At 43.8% G+C, this 22,119-nt stretch overlaps 1 protein-coding gene across 3 annotated transcripts in view; it reads left to right on the forward strand.

The window, feature by feature from the left end:
- LOC108110657 (hemicentin-1) overlaps positions 1-20,184 on the forward strand; it is an 80,613-nt gene extending 60,429 nt beyond the window's left edge. For 2 of the 3 annotated variants that reach the window (XM_017219770.2, XM_017219769.2), the window contains 4 exons: positions 2,965-5,154; positions 5,704-6,207; positions 12,348-12,716; positions 18,358-20,184. In XM_017219770.2, the coding sequence (XP_017075259.1) occupies positions 2,965-5,154; positions 5,704-6,207; positions 12,348-12,716; positions 18,358-18,539 (3,245 nt within the window). In that variant the 3' untranslated portion in view covers positions 18,540-20,184. Of the gene's footprint in view, positions 1-2,964; positions 5,155-5,703; positions 6,208-12,347; positions 12,717-18,050; positions 18,098-18,357 lie in introns of all 3 variants that reach the window. The other variant, XM_017219771.2, reaches the window with a different exon arrangement.
- Positions 20,185-22,119: the final 1,935 nt, after the last annotated feature.

Below are 22,119 nucleotides of genomic sequence, written 5' to 3' on the forward strand. Positions count from 1 at the left end.
ACCTCGGGCCAAATGTTTTCTGGCCTGCCAATTTCGCGTGTCTTGAATGGATGGTGGGTTAAACTGGAGAAGGGATTCAGGACTATAGACTAGGGAATCGTGGCTCGGGAGTCGGCGGGGCAAAGACGAGTGGTTCGTTCGGTTTGGTTTTGCGCTTGTTGGTCATATCAAATCGCTTTTGCCTTGGCTGCTTTGGCTTTTGTGGCCTGTGGCTCAGCGCGTGCCTTCCTCAATTTTCCCGCTTTCCCAACCGCCATTCCACCCTTCCACCCGCAGCCCACACATCAAAATTAGATTTGGCCAAGTTAAGCAACGGCCATTGAGGGAGTTAAAGCTCTGTCGATTATTTTTAATGGATCTGCTGCTTTCGCGCCACATTCCCTTTTTTTCTTGTCGTTTTGTAATTAAAATTAAAATTAATATTAGCTGGCTGCTGTTTGCTCTAATTTTATAGCTCTTTTGATAGTTGTTTTCTGACCTTAAGTTGCTGCGATTTTTTTGGCAATTAAACCTGCCAAGAAATCGGAAAACTAAGTGAATATGAAGTCTGATAGGGGAAATTTGCTGCAACTTTGAAGTTCTTGAATTCGTGATTTCTTTAAGAACTGAAAACAAACTGGAGACCCAGTTAAACTTATAACTAATTGCCGAAAGAGATCCGAAGACGAATTAAGTTAGACCCTGTCGCATTTTCCTGTTTGGGTAAATCGAGTTACCTGGAAGCGAAAGTGCCGAATTAAATGTAGCTTATTTTCCTTTCATTTAGGATTAGTAAAATAAATTGCCGCACACCCCCAGATGTAAACTAAATTTTTAATTTTTTCACTACGTGGGCTGGCGTCTCAAGAGATGGTTTTCTTTTTCCCTTTGCGAGGGTCCTTTGTGTTTGTTAATAGTATTTTCCGAGTGAGTGGCTGGGGCGCACTTGTAAATGGGGAAAAGGCAGAAACCTGGCAACAATTTGGCAATTGATTGAAAAAATATTTCTAACACGATTTTCAGGGTCCCCTCATTTCTCGCTTCTTACTTCTATTTTTGTATTTTTTTTGATGCTGCAAAATAATTCAATTATTTGCGTACATAATTTAAGGGCCATGTCCGAGAGCGTTGAGCAAGAAATTTATATGCAAAACACGCATAAAATTGTTTGCCCCGTCTCTTTCGTTCCCCTGCTGTCCCTGTCTCTTTCACTGGTTGATTATTTATGAACACGAAGCGTCGGCCATGGAAATAATTGAAGGAACTTCACTTCACTCCACGCCACTCGACGACTGTTTGCCGGGGTCCATTTTAAAGTAATCAAGGGAATGAAAGGCCTATTTTCAGGTCACTAGCCCGGCTTTCCCCGCCCGGAAAATGCCGGGAATGCAGTGCAGAAACGACCTGGCCCAAATGTGTAAAACATGTTCGCAAAGTGACAATTAAGCCAATTTGAAGCCATTTAGCGGGCAAGAACGCAAACAAAAACTGCGGCCAACTCGGAACCAGAAAACAGACCAAACTGTGGAACTCTGCAACTCTGGCGGGGCATTTAAGCAGGGGCATACCCTTTATACGAGTATAGAGAACGAAATGAAACAGTGGCAGGTCTTGATTTCTAACCAAACAATGCTTTAATGGTCGCCGAGTCGGCAAACAAAGCCAGACAATCAAAGGTAATTACACGCACATAAACACGCAAAAGACGCGATTTCGTGGCTGAGACTGAAGCTTGGGTTAGGGGAACACTGAGAGAAAACTCATGTATTCTATTCGGAGAATATGATAATCAATCCAGTTATAAATCTAGGTTTGGAATAGAGGGTGAACTGTTTTATTCTTTCAAAAACAGAAATATTGCAACCAATCAAGGCCATATAGGAGACTAAAAACCCCCAAAAGAATCTTAACTATTCTGTACCTTCAATATCGACCACATAGTAACCAACAATAAGTTGTAAGTACAACTTAATTTTCTCTTGCTCTCTGGCTGGGACACCTGAACGCGCTTCTCAGACCTTTTTGTAAAAGGTAGCCAAGAGAGAATCACGCAATTTACTATAATTTGCAGGAGAAGATTGCGCAAGTGGAGATGGATGGATGGGCGGGAGATGGCTGGTAGGAAGGGTAGGAAGGGTCCGAGTCGAAGACCGTGGGTCGCCTGCTCCAGTTTCTCGAGATTGCGGCAACTAAAGTTCTTTACACCAGACTGCCGCCACTTTTTGCCGGCTGTCAATGGTGCGGAGAGCGGGTTTATGGGCAAAGTCATTAGGCAGCTGGCGACACTTATCCAGGGGGCAGTTAATTACAAAGTGGCTGCGGTGGCTCAGACATAATTTCACGCCATTTGCGGTGCATAAGAGGCCACTAATGTTGGACTATGACTTGCAGTCAGCTCTAGTTTGCGGATGAGTTCCTTGCCAGTCAAGTGCAGAGTTTTCCGAGGGAGTTAGGAAAGCAGAAGGAAAATTACCTGCAGAAGAAGGGATTCCCTCTGGTAAACTTATTTTTAACTGCCACACTACGAAAGGAATGTTTAGAATGTATTTTGGTAATTTAAATGAAAGTATTTTAGTAGCTTAACTGAAAAGGTAGAAGGTTTGTCCTTCCTTAAAATCAAAGTTTGACCCCTTCTAACAGGGCTACCACTTCTTGTAACATCGAATTATCTGACTAAGCCTCCTTCACCTCTTCTCCTTGAACTCTGCTAATGAGTCTCTGGCAGTATTTTCGGCATTGGCCGACCTTCAGACACTTCATTAGTTTAATTAATAATTGACAAATTTCGTGTCTAATCAGCAGACTAATCATGACCAGCGCCCCGGCCCTAGGTTGCCCTGATTAATTCAATTAGAAGTTTGGATTATGCCGCCTGATTATGCCAAAAATGCTGCGTGTTTATTAATTTTCATCTAGCGGTTTGCTTTGATTCGAATCCTGTCTGTGTGACTTGACTAATTTTCGCTACTTTTCTGCTTTTTCCAGATTACCCCCGAGTCGAGGTTGGACCCCAGAATCCTTTGCGGGTGGAACGTGACCGGACTGCCAAGTTGGAGTGTAACGTGGATGCCAAGCCGAAGGTTCCCAACGTCCGATGGAATCGCGATGGGCGGTTCATCAGCTCCTCATTAGTTCACACGATCCTTCGAGTGAATGTTCAAGATGCTGGCAAGTACACCTGCATTGCGGACAATGGTCTTGGAAAGACTGGAGAACAGGAGCTCATCCTGGACATCCTGTACCCGCCTCAGGTGGTGATAGAATCGAAGACTCGCGAGGCTGAGGAGGGAGATACAGTGACCATTCGCTGCAATGTGACCGCCAATCCTGCTCCAGTAACTATCGAATGGCTGAAGGAGAACAGTCCCGACTTCCGTCACAACGGCAACGTGCTCACCCTGAATTCCGTGAGGGCTGATCATGCCGGGAACTACATCTGCCGAGCCGTAAACATAATCCAAAGCCAGGGAATGGAGCGGAGCGAACGAGTGGGAAACTCAACGGTGGCCCTGCTAGTCCGCCATCGACCAGGACAAGCCTATATCACGCCGAACAGGCCCGTGGTTCATGTTGGAAATGGTGTTACCCTGACCTGCTCCGCCAATCCTCCGGGATGGCCAGTTCCCCAGTACAGATGGTTCAGGGACATGGACGGAGAGTTCTCCAGCACGCAGAAAATCCTCGCTCAAGGTCCGCAGTACTCCATACCCAAGGCTCACTTGGGCAACGAGGGAAAGTACCATTGCCATGCTGTGAATGAACTGGGAATCGGAATGATGGCCACCATTGTCCTGGAGATCCACCAGCCGCCGCAGTTCTTGGCTAAGCTCCAGCAGCACATGACCAGGAGGGTGGCCGATACGGACTACACGGTCACCTGCAGTGCCAAGGGTAAACCAGCTCCCAGTGTTAAGTGGCTGAAGGATGCTGTGGAAATCCTGCCAGAGGAAAACCTCTACGAAGTACAGACCAATCCTGACCAGGGTCTCAACGGCATGGTCACGGTGCAGAGTCAGCTGAAGTTCAGAGGAAAGGCCCGGCCAAATGGCAATGCCCTGGTGCCCGGGGATCGCGGCTTGTACACCTGCTTGTACCAAAACGAAGTCAACTCGGCCAACTCATCCATGCAGCTGAGGATCGAGCACGAACCCATCGTGCTCCATCAATATAACAAGGTGGCCTTCGATATCAGAGAGACCGCCGAAGTCGTTTGCAAGGTTCAGGCCTACCCGAAACCCGAGTTCCAATGGCAGTTCGGCAATAATCCATCGCCTCTGACCATGTCCTCGGACGGTCACTACGAGATTAGTACCACCACGGATAACAATGACATCTATACGTCCGTGCTGAAGATCAACTCGCTGACTCATTCGGACTATGGAGAATACACCTGCCGAGTGGCCAACACTTTGGATACGATTCGAGCTCCCATCAGGTTGCAGCAGAAGGGACCCCCGGAGAAGCCGACCAATCTGAGAGCCACCGAAGTGGGTCACAACTATGTGTCCCTGAGCTGGGATCCCGGATTCGATGGTGGTCTGAGCAAGACCAAGTTCTTCGTTAGCTATCGCCGTGTGCCCATGCCGAGGGAGGAACAGATAATCCCAGATTGCGCCACTTTGGCCAACTCGAACTCCGCTTGGGTGGAAGTTGATTGCCAGCGTGATATTCCCTGCAAGGTGACAGCCCTTGAGCAGCACCAGAGTTATGCCTTCAAGGTCAAGGCCCTCAATCCGAAGAGTGATTCCCCTTACTCCAGTGAAATTATGGTGACAACCAAGGTCAGCAGGATTCCCCCACCACTGCAGGTGACCTACGAGCCCAGCACCCGAACTCTGGGCATCGATGTCGGTGCCACCTGTTTGTCCCTGGTGGCCGTTGTGGAGTCCATGGTGAATGCGGATACTCCAATGCCCACCTGGGAGGTGGTGGCCACCATGGATAACCTTCAGCTGTCCGGAAATGGACCCACCCACAAGGAGAAGGTCATCGACAGAATAATCGGCGCCAGGAGAATCGGAGGCGGACGTGCTTTGGGCCACACCATCAGCGAGGATGAGAATGACAATGGTCTGAACTCTCTGGCCCTCGAGGACGAAAACAGTCCCACTGTGCGGGTCAAGTTGTGCCTGAGGACCAATCCAGAGCACTGTGGGGACTACACGGATGCGGAAAGTAAGTGGAAACTTGTATTATGAAATCGAACATATATTACCAATTAAGGAAGAGGTAGAAATAGCAATCAAAATTCCCAGTTAAAGCCAGATTTACAGGAAAAGTGTGTGGGAAATGCAAGGGTAAAGGAACGTAGCGATGGTTGCCTGGATGGAAACTCTTACCGATGCTGATGATTTCCATTATATGCAAAGCCATTACGAGCAATTGCACCACTTGAATGACCGGCTGCCGGCGGACAATCAATCACTCATCCCGTCAGTGGTCTCGCCGCTCCTTGCCACCCATCCTTCAAACGGCGCACCATCTATCCAGCCATTCAGCCATCCAACCATCCACCAACCAAGGAACCATTCATCCATCCACTTCAACTCCTTGCGATGCATTTTTCATGGCTTCATTTCATCTCGTTCCCAGCTACAGAGCCAAAAACTGGATGCAATTAAGACATTTGGCTTCGAAGTTCTTAAATTAAATACTTAAAATTTAATAAATTTCGTTATTTTCAAGGACATTATTCTAATTGTATTTCCTTTCCTTTCCCTTTAGTTGGCCGACCTTATATAGCAGAGGCCAATGCCCTGGCCACGCCCACTCTGATTGCGATAATTGTGTCCTGCGTGGTCTTCGCCCTCTTCGCCGGCCTGATCCTGATGTTCTGTCGCTGCAAGCGGAATCAATCTAAGAAGAGTGCCGCCGCCAAGGACTACGAAATGGACTCGGTGCGTCCTTCGATTGTGGCTGCCCAGCAGAACCAGGCCCCGCCCCCGTATTACCCCGCCTCTGGCCTGGACAACAAGGCCTTGGAGCACTCGATGGATCTCGCCCTGAGCATGGAGGATCAGAAAACCGCGCTCTATGCCACCCAGAATGGATACAGCTATCACCCTGGAAGTGGGGTGGTGGGCGTTGGCCTTGGAGGCGTTGGCGTAAGCGGAAGCGTGGTCAGCGGAATGGGCGGCGGAGTGGTGGGCGTGGGAGGAATCGGAGGCAGTGGCGTCGGCGTCAATGGAATACCTGGTCTCAACGCGCACACGATTCCCGGAAATGAATGTGAGTAGAAGTCTTATATGTTTTATATTTTTAATTAAGTTATGCATTTTAAATGTATTTTTAAGTCTAGAATTTTTCATACTTCCATCAATTAAAACTAAACTAAAAATCTTTAAGTGTTGCCCACGCAGGGGTGGCGAACAAAAAACTAAAAAATCGACAGCCAAAGTGAGAAATACTTCCGGTTGGGAAAAGTCCTCACAGTCCCTTTTTTATCCAGAGGTTTGGGAGGGCTCACCTCCGTTCGGGTTGCTGTGATTTTTCATTGTCCACACAAATACATACACTTCCTCAGCAAAATGAAATCCGTGCTGACGTTTTAAGGCAAAATTCGGGGAGTGGGCTGGGGGGCTTGAGGTGGCAGGCGTAGGGGGATTTCACCGGGAGCTTTTTTCGAAATTATGTTGCCCCTGAAAATGGGAAAAGTGCAAAACGGAGTTGAGTGCAAATCGATAGAGGCGAGAGCATTCATCAAGCGCGGTTTGTGTTCTGTCAGAAGGGCCCCCTTCTACGCACCTGGAAAACTGGGGGAAAAGCACTTTCAACTTCCGTTGTAAATTTGTTGAAACAGCAATTTTTTTCTAAACGATTCAACATTGCTGTTTGTTGCTGGTCTGCAGCGTTTTGTAATATACTTTCCATTTTGCAATTGTTGCTGTCGTCCATTCATCGTGACGTCCCTTCCGCCCACTTGTCCTCCCACTTCTGGAGTCCCTCGTCAAGTGGGGATTCCCCCTGTTTCTTTTCACCATGACTCTTGTTCTCCGTCCTCTGTTTGAATGCGTAAAACCGGACTGAAGCGTTCTGTTCAGAAAACCTCCCCGGTTTCCCCCTCAGCGGTTTTACACAATTCATTATTAATTGTGCTGGTTTTCATTTTTTTCCTTTTCGCCCACTCACACTCCCACACTTTTTTCCTTTTGGAGATTTAACCTTTCACATGGGGAAAGGAGGAGGAGAGAGCGCGTTCGGCACTTGGTAATGATGTGCAGATTAAAAATTCCTTTTCGAACCACAAACATAGGGCAAGGATCTGCTGTTACTGGGCAATGTGAAATTTCATTTACTTTTATACTTTTTAAGCCGCCAAATAGCAGCAATTCGCTTTGCCAATTTCGTGTTTCAATTGTTTTCGAAGGCCAATTAAAATTTTAAGGCGCTTAGTCTGCCAAGGACTCACCGGGCATTAAGGGGTTAAGGGGGCTGCCACTTAATTGCATTTAAAAACGATTGCGGGAGGAGCGAGGAGGGGGAGTTGCAGTAACAGCTAATTTGCCAAGTGAAAGTGGCATGAATAATAAAGGGTTGCAAGTGCACGAACCGAAAGAGGAAGCAGAGTGTTGGGAAACTCCATTTTCCCCATTTTCCTGCCCCTTCTCCGTTGCATTGTGAGCGCTAATTGCCGCTTAAGGAGCAGAGCAGCCACAAGCGAAGAGCCGAAACACACGGCTCCGACCAAATTGTCCTTTGGCAGATGCAGATGCCCCCAAGCCCCTTACTTCATTTGCCCTGCACTGGGGAAAACGAAAAGAAAAATTAGTCTGATGATTATTCATTAGGAAGAAAGTTCCCAAATCGTAGAAGACTTAAAATTAATCTTACAAAAATATTTAAAAAATAATACATTTTTATCAGAGAATTCCAAACCCAAAAGACTTTCTCCATTATTTTCCCTGTGTAAGAACCCCTTCATTTTATACTTTGTCTACGACTGAGAGTTCTGGCGGCTCATGGCTGTAGTTGCCTGCACTTCTCGGGCTCGTTAACGGCCATCCAATTCGGGTCCTTTGGCGAACCACCCCAGAGCCCAACCCTTCCCCTTCACATGGTGGCCACAATTGCTTTCGACCTAGGCCAAAAACCTAATGAACTTTGCATGTAAACCGGCGACGACAATAAAAACAATCAACTGAAGAGCGAAAGTGCAGCCAGCAGGAGGAGTGGTGAAAGGCGTCGTCTGCTGTTTGGAAAGGCTTTAAGAACTTGAACTGAAGGTGTTCTGGGACTAATAAGCAGCACCAACATATTATAATATGATAGAATGGAAAAGAAGATCTCAGTAATTATCAAACTAAGGAGCCCCTTAAAGTCTTTAAGTTATTTTAAACAAAGTTTCTGGCACTCTCCAGATGAAAGATCAAAAGCCAGGGTCCGGGGTATATATACGGTAAATATATATATTTATATATGGCACACGCCCACGGCTAGACGATGGCTAGGACATGTTCCAGCAAATAAATGCAGAGAAAAACAAGCAGCTGGAATTTGGAAAACCAAATAAATGCAAACAAATGTCGTGGCACACAGAAGAGGCAACCAACCATCGAAAATGGAGGGGGAAAAATAGAAATATAAAAAAATAGCTGGGCAAAAAAAGAAAGAACAGAAGGAATCTCGCGCTCGGCAAATTTATGCGCTAAATAAATAAAGCCATGAACCCGCGCGTCGGGCCAACAAATGTCTGCCATGTTTTAGTTGGGTTTGGTTTAGTTCGGTTCGGTTTGGTTGGGATTCCTCTGGTCGGGGGTTCTCCACTCACTGCCATTCTCTGGGCTGGGGGTTGGGCTTCTGGGTTGGGGTTCCATTCTGTTCAGCTCAGTTCTCCTCTGTTCTGGGCTTAAAATGCAGCCCTGCAAAGCAAATAGCCGCAAAATAGTTTTGCGCGCCCCAAAAACGTAGGCCAAACAGGGGGCTGAAAGAGTTGGGCCTACACTTTAACAGAAAAAAAACCAAAATTTAAAATTGAAATCCCTTAAATATTTTTGGGAGAACATAAAACAAATATTGTTTATATACACGTCTCTTCTAAAATTTTTGTTTGATATTTTCTAAACATATCAAAACTTTATGCCCGATTAACACTTCTTAAAGATTTCTTCGAGTGCATTCCAGCTGCTGAGTTTTAGGACAGCATTTTGCTGCCCTTTGTTCCACTCAATCTGTCTTTTTTTGCAGTGATTGCCTCTCGAACATGTTTGTCTTGTAAGCGAAGGGTTAACACTAGGGGTTCAAGGGGGTCGTCAGCAGCCTTGGCACAGCTGACTGAGTGACCAACCGACCAGCCAACCAACTGACCCAACCCAACCCAAACAAAAACAAACCAAAATCCGACCACACAAAAACAACATTTCGAAGACACCATCTATGAGTTCCAATTTGCTGGCCTTTATTTTTTGCAGCTGGCCGAACTAATTGGCTTAGGCCAAAACACAGTTGGACAGTGCAGAGGAGAGGTCTTTAAATTATTGCTGAAAAATCATCAATACCCTTGACCTGTCGCTGCTGCTTTCAGCCAACTCACTTTCTTGGGCTGGAAATTCTGTCATGCCCAGCTGATCAGGAACAACAAGGCGAATTCCGGGGAGAGTTTCGCTAACAAAGTTATTTTACTTTCCCTTCCACGCAGCCACAGGCTTTTCATTCATTATCCTAGGGAAAAAATCTCAGAAACTGAAGCTGTTGCAGAGGCAGCGGGCCAAACTTTTGGGCCAACTTGGGTGCACAAAGGGCTGGCAGGAAAAGCGGATGGAGCGGCGGAAAAGTGCAACACGGCAAGTACAGGAACTCAGCACTAGTGCGCCACCCTTTCCAGCTTTGCCCTTCTCTTAAAACACAACCCTTGTAGCGCCCGCTACATTTAAGCGCATTTAGGGCAAATGCCAAGCAGCCTCCGACTCTGCACTCTTGACTCTCGGCGTCTCCGAGTCGCGTCGCTAATTAAAAGTGCAACAAGGAAAAGGTCACCCGGGGTTGGGGCAATCGTAGGGAAAATCGTAGGTGCACGGATAGAAAATGGGGTGTACTATTACGACTGCCAGAATATGTTCTATAGACTTGCATTCAAACGTTAACTTATTCTTAAAACTAGTTTCATAGTGACTCTGATGATAGTTTCTAAAGTTAAATATACTCGTACTTGCAAGTAAGGGCCTCTTTTATTTCTCTCTGTGTAGAGTGAGAAACCTAGATAAGGAGCGAACTGGTGCTATTAACACCCCGAACACCCTAAAAACAGCGAACTCGGCTTGAGTTCAGTTCGGTTGAGTTCAGTTGGGAGGAGGCCGAGTTACTGGGATTAAATGTAAGGAGGCAACCGGCACAAGTTGGCCCCCATCCTTAACCGGGGCCGCGGCCTGCTATTTAGTTAACCGTTAATGGCATTTGAAACTGTTTTTATTGTGCGTCTGCTGTTGCTGCTGCTGGCTCTGCTGTTGCCGCTGTTGCTGTTGCACAAAAATGTTGCATAATTGTAAGCGCTTCCGGTTGAAAAGTTTGTCGAGTGAATTAGAGGGAAAAGTTTCCACCAGCCCAAGCACTTTTACATGAAAAGATTCTCCAAGTGGGGAATGGGTTTAATAATAAGCTGTTGGGGAGCGGAAAAGCTGGGGAAAACGGAGGCGTGACTGGGCCAGAACTATGCCGCAACTGTTGTTGTTGTTATTTGCTCAAATCAATGCACAAAACTTTGACAAACTTTAATTGCTAAAAAAATAAAAAATAAGAAGTAGGCAAAATGCTTCCCTCCAGACAATGGAAATGCATTAAAATTTTCATCAGCGAGGGAGGGAAATTTTGTTATTTCGGTCAAATATTTGGCAAACTTGAGCAATCAAAAGTTGCCGCCGACAAAAGATTTGATGCTTATCAAATTGAAAAGTTTCGGTCTTTTTTTTCCGCCCGTATTGCAATTGGAAAATGTATATAGGCAGAATGTTGCGGCATAAAATTACTCGAGCAAATATGCAAATTGGCTGAGCAAATAAAGAGCAGAGGAAAGTTGGTCGCATGAAATGTAAATGAAGTTAATATTATTACTGTTTTAGTTTTATGGCTAATAATAAAAATTATCACGCCCACCAAAACGAGGCATAAAATCGGGGCCCTAAACTCGAGTCGCAGTTCCAGTCCCAGCTGAGGACACGCAAAAAGCGCGCAAACTTGCCATAAAAACGGTGGACAAAAAGCCCCGCTACATACGTCAGGGCCAAGGAGGGGTCTGTCTATGGGCCTGTTTCCGGAACCACTAGCTATTTTAGACCTCCGAAAATATGGCAGTCAATCTGGGGAAGTTCGTTGAAATCGAACATTTTTATTGCATACTTTTTGGTGCGTGAGAAAAATAGTAAGTGCACAGCGAGAATTGAACACTTTAAATGCCTATATCGGCTTCAAATTAAATAAGAGAAATGGGAAATATTTTTGGAGTAAGATTATAAACTCGAAGAATCCTTTTAACCGTGAAAGATCCCCTAAAATACCAAAGATTATACACTTTTGGTAACAATTTTCCGCAGCCAACTCAAAATTCAAAAAGTTTTTGTTTGTCGGCAAGCGTGCGTTTAATATTTATGAGTGATTTATCACGATATAAAAATAATAATAAATGCGTCCAGGCAGCAAGCACGCACCAGCAAGCATAGGGAACAATGAATGAGAATGGAAAAGTCGGTTGGCAGGAGTGGGAAAATGGGAGCACCAGCTGCTCCTCGTCGAAGGACAAAGGCTCCTCCATCCGTTCTGTTTGCCCCATAAAAATTTGTCAAATGGGCTGAAGGAAGGTGGAAGAATTCGGTGCTCTTCAAGGGTTTATGACGTTAGGATGGATTTTAAGTGGCGCACGCGGCGTATGCGCAATGTGATAAACTATTAATTACGCCTTGTCTACGACTTGAAGTTAATAAATTTTATGCCTCTGTCATTTTTATGTGTTAATCAATAAAAATCCGGCCCAAAGTTGGCCCCAACAGCGAGAGCTTCAACTTTGTTTTGGGAGCAAACTTTGGCTTAATTTTAATTAAATTTTATTTTACTGCCAACGAGCGAAAGTTTTACTTGGCCAAAGGCCAAATAGCCCATGTTTTACATGTGAGCGATGGCGGATTAAATGGGAAACTCCACGTTGTTTGTTCTTTATAACATTAATGCCAAGATATATGAATATTTTCCAAAAATAAAGCAAGTTTTAAGACTAAAAATTAAGTTCGGCTGACATCCAGCGTTTTCAGCCCCTTTAATATACATGCATATTTCGCCGCTATGAATATCATTAAAAAGAATAAAACTCTTTTGCGAATTTATGGCATCTGTACTTGTTCGAAAAATGTTCATTCATCATTTATGTTTTTTCTGTTTGTTTCCAGGGGTCAACATGGGCTACATGGAGAACAACTACTCGAATTCGAACAACGGCGGCAGTGTCAACTCGCAGGATTCCTTGTGGCAGGTGAAGATGTCGGCAGCAGCGGTGAACAGCCAACAGGGCATGGTCCAGGCCCCTCTTAACCAGTATGTGGAGCAGCAGCCCGCCTACGGATACGATCCGTTGACCCACGGAGGCTATGGGGCGGTGGACGACTACGCCCCCTATCCCCACCTCACGGCCACGCCCAGCCAGGTGGGCGACGAGTACCACAACTTGCGCAACAGCCAGAATCCGTCCCGGCAGGACTACTGCAGTGATCCCTATGCATCCGTGCAAAAGCCGAAGAAGCGAGTCGATCAGCATTTAGGTAAGTCGTTTGAAGAACTTAAATCTAGGAATGTGGCACTCTCAAAAGAGTGCCGTCTGATAGTCACCATTTAGATAGGTGCATATATGAGGCATTACCAAATTCTTACTTAAATTTTACTAAGAAACACTAAGTATGTTTTACAGGAAAGTGAGTTGGCGCTTTCCGAAGTAAAATCCATTAGAACATGAGTAACGAAACTTATTAGTGGGAAGTTCCCACTCTTTCGTGAGAACAAGATGTGAACAAAATGTGAATGAATGCCGATAAAGTAATGAGAGGAAGGCGAACTGCAGAAAATTACACATAGATTGCGAAGAGATTTGTTAGAGAAACTTTTCCCGTATTTTGATTGATAAACTTTTGCCGAGCCCTAGGACCGACGGACCATCCGACCAACGACCCAAAGTTTCTATTTTCTGACACATTAAGCTGCTAGACTTTCAGAGGCATCCAGACCTAGGAAAAGAGTAAGGTACTGGCTTCCAGATTCGGCGAGTTTGGCCTATGTCAAACGAGTGGGCCGAAGAAAGTGAGAGGGGCCAACATTTCTGTTGGCATTTTGGGCTTTGGCTCGCTTTCAGTTATGACAAGTTAAGCACTGGGTTCCTGAAATGTTTTGCGCCCTTTTCCATGCTAATTATAAGAGGTCAGCGGGGCGGGACATGCTGCAAATAAATATTATTCGGCAATATGCTGCTATGCTGTTCGAACATTTGGTCTCGGCTTAAAGTCTTTGTCAAGTTTGCTTTAAGTTCACCCGAGCACGAAACACCAACCGCAGCAAAAGCAGCAGAATCAACAAGGACGAAGTGGGCGGCGGAATGTGCAGGATATGGGGGTGCCCTTTGGCGTCCACAGCTTGTTTTTTGGGACTGTCTATTGGTGTGTGCGAGTGTAAGTGTGTCTGTGTGTGAGCTCGAATTTTTGCGGAATCCATTTCTGCCGCATGGCCCTTGTTGTTATATGTGTTTTATTATTTGTATACTCTGCAGGGAACAGGCAGTGTTCCAGCTTTGACTGATGTTGGTCTTTTAGTCTTTGTAAAACAAAGAAGATCGAATTAATATTATTAACTGTATTGAGAATGCCATTTTCGGTTATGTTGCTTGCCAAAATCTAAATCAAGGAGTTTTAGAAGAAGTAGAAATAACAATAAATTGATATACGAGAGTATCCAGATGTCCTATACATCTGAACCAAATTTTCCATATTGTTTGTTGTTGTTATTGCGATGCCAATAACACCGCAAGTGTTTTAAAATATTAAATAATAAAAAGCGAACCGAACCGAAGCGAAGCGAATGAAAACCCAAGATGAACAGCCACAGTGAGAGTTTTGAGTTGGATCAGCAGCAGTGGTGACTGTAAAGCGCCAGCGGGTCGTATGCGTAATATTCCCCTCTCTCTCTGTTTTTGCTGTATGTGTGTGTTAGCCACAACTATGAGCGGTGTGCTTGTGTGTTATCTTTACGCTTTATGAGCACCAAAACCCGAAAAAAATACACTTTTGGTAGCTTGGTTCTTGTTGTTCTTGGGCGGTTTTTATTGCCCTGGACTCGCAGGACGGTGTTATTGTTTTTGTTGTTGTTGCCGTTGAATATTGTTAGCAATTTTTTGTTGGCTCAGACCTTCCTTTACTCACTCCTTGCATATAAAATGCAATAAAAAAGGAAGAGGACCAAAAAAAGGTACTGGAGGCTGCACACCCTGTGTCTCTTACTCACTTTTTCTGTTTTCCTGAGGTTAAACGCAAAGCACAAACACGAAAAATGCAAACTAACTCTGGGAAAAGTGTGTTGTTTTCGGCCAAGAAGTGCACAGTGCAGGGAAACAATAAAGAAAATATTTGTAAAAAACGAAAGAAGGAATCTATCCGTGCATGTCAATAAAATGCAACAGCACCATCGGAGAAGAGCAAGGTTCAAGATACAAGCTACCAGATAGACGATAGATCCCCACGAGGGCCATCAAAAGCAAAGCAAACTTAAGGGGTAGTGCCTCTGAAGAGGGTTAATGTAAAATGTGGGGGCTAAGAGGACGACCACGACGAACACAAGGCGGGTTGAGAGTGGAAGAGCGAGGCAGCCAGCAGATTGACAGTGCTACAATATGCAAATACATCTTCATTACATTGATGTCAGCTTATGCACAGCTTGCAAATGCAACTGAATGTCGGCTCCCTGTATGTGTGTGTGTGTGTGTGTGTGTGTGTTAGTCTGTCTGTGTTTGTATGTTTAAAAGCTTTTACACTTGCCAAACTCACATTTAAGACCCCTCATCGCTCATTCTACGGTCCCCTTCCCCGTCCGCTTTCCTCCAGAACCCCGCTTGACTTTTGTGCCATGGAAAATGCAGCTAGTGCACTGGCAAAAATACTCTTCACATTTTCATTTCAATATTAAATGCAGTTTGGGTTCTACGGAATTCTCTTGGGTTGTGGATGAGTTGATAAGTTGTAAGACTCCCTGTGTTTTCCACTGTGTAAATGAGAAATCAACGGATGCACGCCGAGGGGAAAGGGGAGCTGGCCATGGCCGGAAGGAAGTCTGCGGCAGGCGCCAAAAAGCTGCGTAAGCAAATTTTTTGCTCATCTTTTAACATGCAAAGAAGGCTGCACAGAATAAAGATTGGGGCCACGAATATATGTGGATACATGCATATATATAGAGGAGGGAAATTTTTGGGGGACCGACAGACAGACACACCAACTGACTGATTGATTATGCAGACTTTTGTGTCAGTTGGTTGAGCGCCTTTGTTTGGTCTTTTGTCAAACAGACTGGCACACACAGTGGCCCACAGGAAATGGCTTTAATTCATCATTAGGGCAAGGAGTGGAGAAAGCCAGCCGCAAGACGGGGAACAAGACGGAGATTATCCCGGGCTTTTAGCAGATTATTCAAATTGCTACTTCATGAATATACATAAACGATTTTGATTAATATCGGAACATATGCTTCTCATACTTTTTCCGGGTAATGTAATTGGGGGTATGACTTATAAGTCAGCGAAAGTGAAGGATAAGTGCTTTTGTCCTATTTAAGAGTTAAGAATATATGGGTAAGACTTTCTTTAAATAATAAGATAATCAATAGACCTTTAAAAACAAAAGACCAAAGTCCTTGTCTCTGCCAACTATCTGATGATTTAAATCCGAACAAATCTGTTTTCGCCATTTCGAAGCCCCTTTTCGCCTGCTTATCGCTCGCTGAAAGGCTCATAATGCAGTTTGCTTTTGGGATGAGCAATAAATGCCAGGAAAACTTATTCAAAGTGCCATAAGAATCTTGTCCCGGCCTCGCAGTTCGCTTTCTCCTTTCTTCTGGACAGCTTCCAAATAGTTGCAAGGATGTGGGAAAAGGGAATCACATAAATCACATGAGTCAGGATTTTCGAAACAAGAACGGGGAAGAGGGAAGAGGGAGAAACAGCAGGAGGCGAAACACACTCCGCAGCACTAAACACACTCTAAGTGGATTTGCGAGATGAGACGGGGGCTAAGAGCAGCTAAGAGGGCCCAGAAGAATCGGGTGGCGGACAGGAGAAAGCCAGTGGCCAAAAGGCAACAAATGATAAGCGCTTTAACCCCTTGTTCTATGCATGAGAAAGTGTTGCCAACCAGTTTGTTTGTATGTTGCTGGGATAAACTCATCTGCAATTTGTTTACTTTCGACGTTTCCGAAAATTTACTAAAAAAGAATGGGTTATTACGAGCTTAGCATAGCAAAAAACTTGGCCAAAAGAGGCTAAAACAACACACTCACACTCACACACGCCCGCATTTTGAGAATTTGCATGGAGAGACAGCTGGGCAAAAAAGGCAACAGTGCGTATGCTTAACGCAAAAACGATTAAGTTGTTGAGAGAGTCTGAATGGAAATTGAAAAACAGCAGGAAAAACCACTAGCCAAGGGGGCGCTTTGGTTACGTGGGCGTGGCACAATAAAGTTATGCGCATAATATCCTCAGCTCACGTATTGGCCATAAAATGCTGGCAAGAGGAGAGCGCCAACAGGAGCCAAATCTTGAAGAGTTGAAAATCTACGAAGGGAAATAGTTGGGAAAAAGGATTGCCAGCTTTCCTGGCTAGCTCGCTAGATGGCGGACTGAATGGCTTTCCCTTTTCCCTTCGCTTTTTGGGTCAAGTTCATGCAAAATGCCAAAGTGGAGTGGAAAAAAATCCAAGGGGCGATGGCGACAAACGCGCTCAGGAATTTTCACACGACCAAGAAGACGGAAAAAACGGGTAGGGGTCCGGTGAAGAAAAGCCAGTCGCACGAGACGGAATATGTTAAAGAGCAGTTGTTAGAAAGGATTTACGTTTTACATTCGAAGGCACAGGGAGAAAAATAGTCGATTAATTATGAAGAATCAAATCATAGAAAAATAAATAATAAAAAAGTATTTTTTTAAGAGATTCTCTTTTTGCTGATGCAAGTTTTAGAAATTTGTTTAATATTTACAAAAATTAGAAACCACCACCAAGAAATCCGTTTCTTCCTGTGCAGAAACGGGTCAAAAAAGGAGAGACAGGAGTGAGACATTCACACATTGGTATTTGGCCAAAAAAGCATTTCGATGCGGCGATTTCGTTCTCGCTCTCTTTTTCCTTATTTTGAAATTCAAATTCCAATAAATTTTCCAACGATTTGGCACACAAAGCAATCCAAAGCAGCAGAGAGCCAGCAAAAAAGTTAGGGGCTTAAGTGTGGGAATGCGTGGGGTTGTTAGTGCTGAATCCTTTGCTGGATTTGCATGGCCAAAAGAGCTGCGGACATGGCTCGAAGTGGTGAGATGGAGGGATAGAGATGGGGATGCGCTTAAATATGCAACAATTTGTAGCAGACAAAGATGTTTGCCAAAGCGGCGGGGGAACGGTGCCGCTGCAGCAGCCAAGTCCTTTGATTATAAATTAATGCCCTGTTTACCAGAGACAGAGTCCACCCTAAACCAAATGCCAGAAAACGCCTCTAACTCGTTTAGGATTTCGATAGGGGCGACAAATGCAGCAATCTGTGCTGCAATTGGACGTCGTTAGTGAGGGCAATCAACTGGTAAATTAAAACAATTGCCTTTGGAATAAAACACAAAAAATACAGCTGACAATTTGAGGCTTTGATGGACTTAACTGAACTGGGAACCAAGCCCTTTAAAATTTTAAGTTTTTGAATCAGAAAGAGTTTTTGCCTTCATTCTAAGCTAGACCTTAAGTATTAGCGTGTATTACTTGTTCCCTAATATGGCTATTTTTCTCTACTACTCTCACACATGTCTTGCCCACTCATAAATCCAAAATATTAAAAACAAATCGAAACCATAAACAAATCTGTAGCGGACATTATACAGGATGTTACGCTCTAACGGAGCGCGCAGGCTGAAGTAAGTTGAAATCGGCAAGGACATCATATGAAAATCGAGAACTAAGCCCAAATTCCATTACTGTGATGATGCAGAATTTTTGAGTTGCCTAAGTTTGCTATGATTTTTCAAGCCTACGCACAGACAACCCAGCCCAGCACCCGAAAAACACTGTTTTGATTAGCATTTTGTTTTTAATTGTTTGAGCATGACTTTACCGCTTTTCCGCCCATTTTGGTAAACTAATTTAAACAATTTTCGTGCTCTCTCTCCCAAAACAGATTCACCATATCACGACGTAAGCGGCCTGCCCAATCCCTACAACATGGAGCACTTGGAACAGGACGAGGTCCTGCCACCGCAGCAGCACATTTCCCTCAGCTACGACGACAGTTTCGAGGGTGAATATTCGACAACGCCGCATGCCAGGAATCGTCGCGTCATACGCGAGATTATTGTCTAGGAAAATCTAGTTCGAAAGCGTAAAATCAGCACTCAAAATATTCTGTAAACACCATACACACACTCTTACACACACACACACACGCTAAATTCCATGATCATCGACGCGAAATCACCCATTTTATTCTCATTTTAACTTCCTGCTCGACTGCCAGCAGCAGATCTTTTGAAAAGTGGCCATTTTGAATACTTTTTTTAATATATTACTTCGATGTAAGTTTAGTTTGAGGGATAGGACGAACGTGTGTTGAGTTTTATTGGCAACGAAAGATATATACATATATATACCATATACCATATACCCTAGGATTAGAGTCGCGATCTATCATTGCTCTAGTTCAGCACCTTGTTGACACAACACAACACAACACTATACGACGCGACACTGAGAGAAATACAGCCCGAGAAACACACGGATTAAACCATCACTGGACAAGCACTAAATGTTACGATTTACCAGGTAGCATAGAGCTAAGTAGTAGTTAATATTAACGGTCATCTAGGTCCCAGTTGCAACAAACGAACTTTAAACTGTAAGCAGAAAGGCGGAATTACGGAATTACGGAATTTCGATCGAAACAAAATCTCACTTTTCACCTAGGCTTAGGCTAATTAACTCGTAAGTGATTCTTGTTGGGTCTGTGCGGTGTTCGCGGGCACAGGTCCACGAAAAGTAAAGGATATACATAAACAGTACGACCTGCCACAGAAAATCAAGAAAAACACAAAAAAATCGAAACAAAGGAAACAAAACTTACCTTAAACTAATTTTAAATTTTTAAATAACTCTGAGAAAAACGAAAAACAAAAAACGTTGCTTTAAGTAAGTTATATGATACGAAAACAAAACTAAAGTACAGAGAACTTTAAAAAATTATTAAAAATAATTGAAAAAGATTAAGAAAACATAAAAAAAAAAAAAAAAAAAAAACAAAAAACAAAAACAACAAATCCTCCATTCAGAAAACTTTAATTTAATTTACAAAATTTAGCAACTAACTGTTCTGTTTTCCATTCGTTCAAGCTTTGTGTTGAAATTCAAAATTTTAATTGTAATTACCTGTAATTAAGCCGACTAGGAAGTTATGTTGACCACGCATACCTATTGAGTTGAATATAAATGTTTTGTTTGTGCATTGCGTTGTGTTTTTAACCCTTATCGTGTGCTTTGCAACTTTTTGACAATGGCACGGACACGGAGACGAGAGAGGAAACACTTTTTGTAGCTAAGACTTAAATGTAAATACATGTGTAATTGTATATATTTACTTGACTTGCAAAGTAAATAAGCAGCAGCGGCAACTTAAATTAAATTGTAGTTAATTTTAAAAAATTTCAAAATGAATTTAATTAGTAAGCAAGTGTTTAAGAGCAAATGCCACAAAATAAAGCGGATAAAACGAATTAAGAAACCTTAAGCAGACATGAAAATCTCGTTGAATGAACAAAACAGAATATACGAGCGGGAAACTTTATTATATAAATTATACACTCTAAACCAGATAAGCGGATATACATTATATATATACACGTACATATACATATACTTATTATTTGTAAATAAGTAAAGCATCATTTTGATTTGAAGGCCCCAAGCGAACCGGAATCCATTCAAAATATATTTCCAAACTCTACAAAAACCGAAACAAGAATCAAATCACATTTTTTATTTAGCAAAATATTTATAAATATATTTTGCAATTTGACTGACAGCAGTGGAAGTGGCACACCAAACACAAAAAACAAAACACAAAATACGAAATACAAGCGATAAAGAGTAGAGACAGAAACGGAGGCCCTCGGGCTGGTCAAACAATAAAACACTTTGTTAACTATTTTGTATGCATTTCTGATTTCATTCAATTCAACAAATTGCCACCCCACAAAACGGAAAGCAAAACATTAGCTAAAATATTTATGCATACACACACAACACACTCATTCAGTCACACACACGAAAACAAACATATAATATTTTTTTATTCAGTTTTAAAACGAAAAGTAAAAATAAAGCAAAACATCAAAAAACGAAGAATTTAAATTAAATGCCCTGTGTTTTGATTGGCTGTGGTTGCTCACTCTCAGCTGCAGAGCTGGCTCTGGTAATGGCGAATTAAATATATTTTTTGGTTTTTAAAATAAATTTTGTTTATTAAACATGATGGATTTGGGTTTGTTGGCTATTATTAAATTATTTTTTCGGTACGAAAAGTTTTCTCCAATTTAAAGACCCCGAAAAACGAGGCTGTGGGCGTGGCGGCAGACATCAGCATTAATAACAAAGAAGCAGCAGCGGCAGCTGCAGCTGCAGGCGTTGCATAATGTGCCATGTTTAAGTTGATTGGCACCAAATTTATAGCATGCAATTTGACTTAAGTGGCAGTGCAGCACTCCGGCACTCTGGCACTCTGGAACTCTGGCAACCCTGGCGGGCAATCCCGGCGCCGGAAGTAACACGACACTGACATTTTAATTTAGTGCCAAGCGCAGGACCTCTGGTCCCCTCCGCCTCCTCCCACTCCACGATTCCCTTCCTGTTCGTGTCACTTTTGCAGTTTTGCGTAAGAAACGAAAGTCAGCCACTTCGAATACCGCTGACAGCTGGGAAAAGCGGCAAATCGGGAGAAGTGGAGGCAAATGCCAGACATCAGCTCGAAATCAAACGGAAGACGATTAACAACCAGATAAGTGGATTAAAGACGAGTTTATTTAAGTAGTTGTATTCGAGGGATTGCGGAACACAATAATATAGTTTAAGAATTAAGGCAAATAAAGATTAAAGAAGGGATCCTTGTTTCCCATTTATTAAAGTTTAAACTCAACCTTACTAGCTTTAAAGCGATTCCTTTTTTCTGCGCGTGCAATCGTTTGAAATGGAACGTAAACAAATTCCTCCCCATTTCTTGCCCTGCTCCAGCTGCACTTCGTGGTATGTGGGCCACAGAGCAGGAACAGGAGCTGTCAGATGTCCCATATAAGCTCACAAAGAGCCAGGCAGCCAGGGAGCCTCCGCTGAAACGAACCGCAGTCATTCATTCATTTATATCTCGGTGGTGAAAACAAAAGCGGCATATGGAAATTCATTTACTCCACTCGGCTCCATTCTTAACCCGTGAGCGAGCGGCCCCTAACGCCTTAACCCGCCCGTGACCAAGGGTGGCTCATCCAGCACGTAGCCGGCAACCGCCGTCAATTAAAGCGCTGCCGGTGGCGCCTAATTGGATTTATGCCACATTTATGTGTGTAGGTGCAAATTCGCGGAATCGCAATTGCGGGCCTGTCGGGAAAGTCGTGCTAAAAATCAGCAGGATAATGAGCGAGGAACGGCTGCCATTAGGCGCGGTAGAAACAGTCGAACCCACAAACTTAGTGCCTCTTCATCCACGACCGCAACAACAATTGCAACTTTCGAGGACTTTAAATGAAATTACGCGAAAACTTTCGGACTGCCATCAGAAGTGGCAACTTTTTGAAGAGATCGCCAGGCGGTGTAGTTCCTGAATCCCACGAATGCAGCCGATGGCACGCCCGCGAACATAATGAGTTCCATAAATTACCGCAAATTAAAGACCCGATGAGGA

Source organism: Drosophila eugracilis, unplaced genomic scaffold (assembly GCF_018153835.1).
Source record: "Drosophila eugracilis isolate 14026-0451.02 unplaced genomic scaffold, ASM1815383v1 contig_2152, whole genome shotgun sequence".
Classification (NCBI taxonomy): domain Eukaryota; kingdom Metazoa; phylum Arthropoda; class Insecta; order Diptera; family Drosophilidae; genus Drosophila; species Drosophila eugracilis.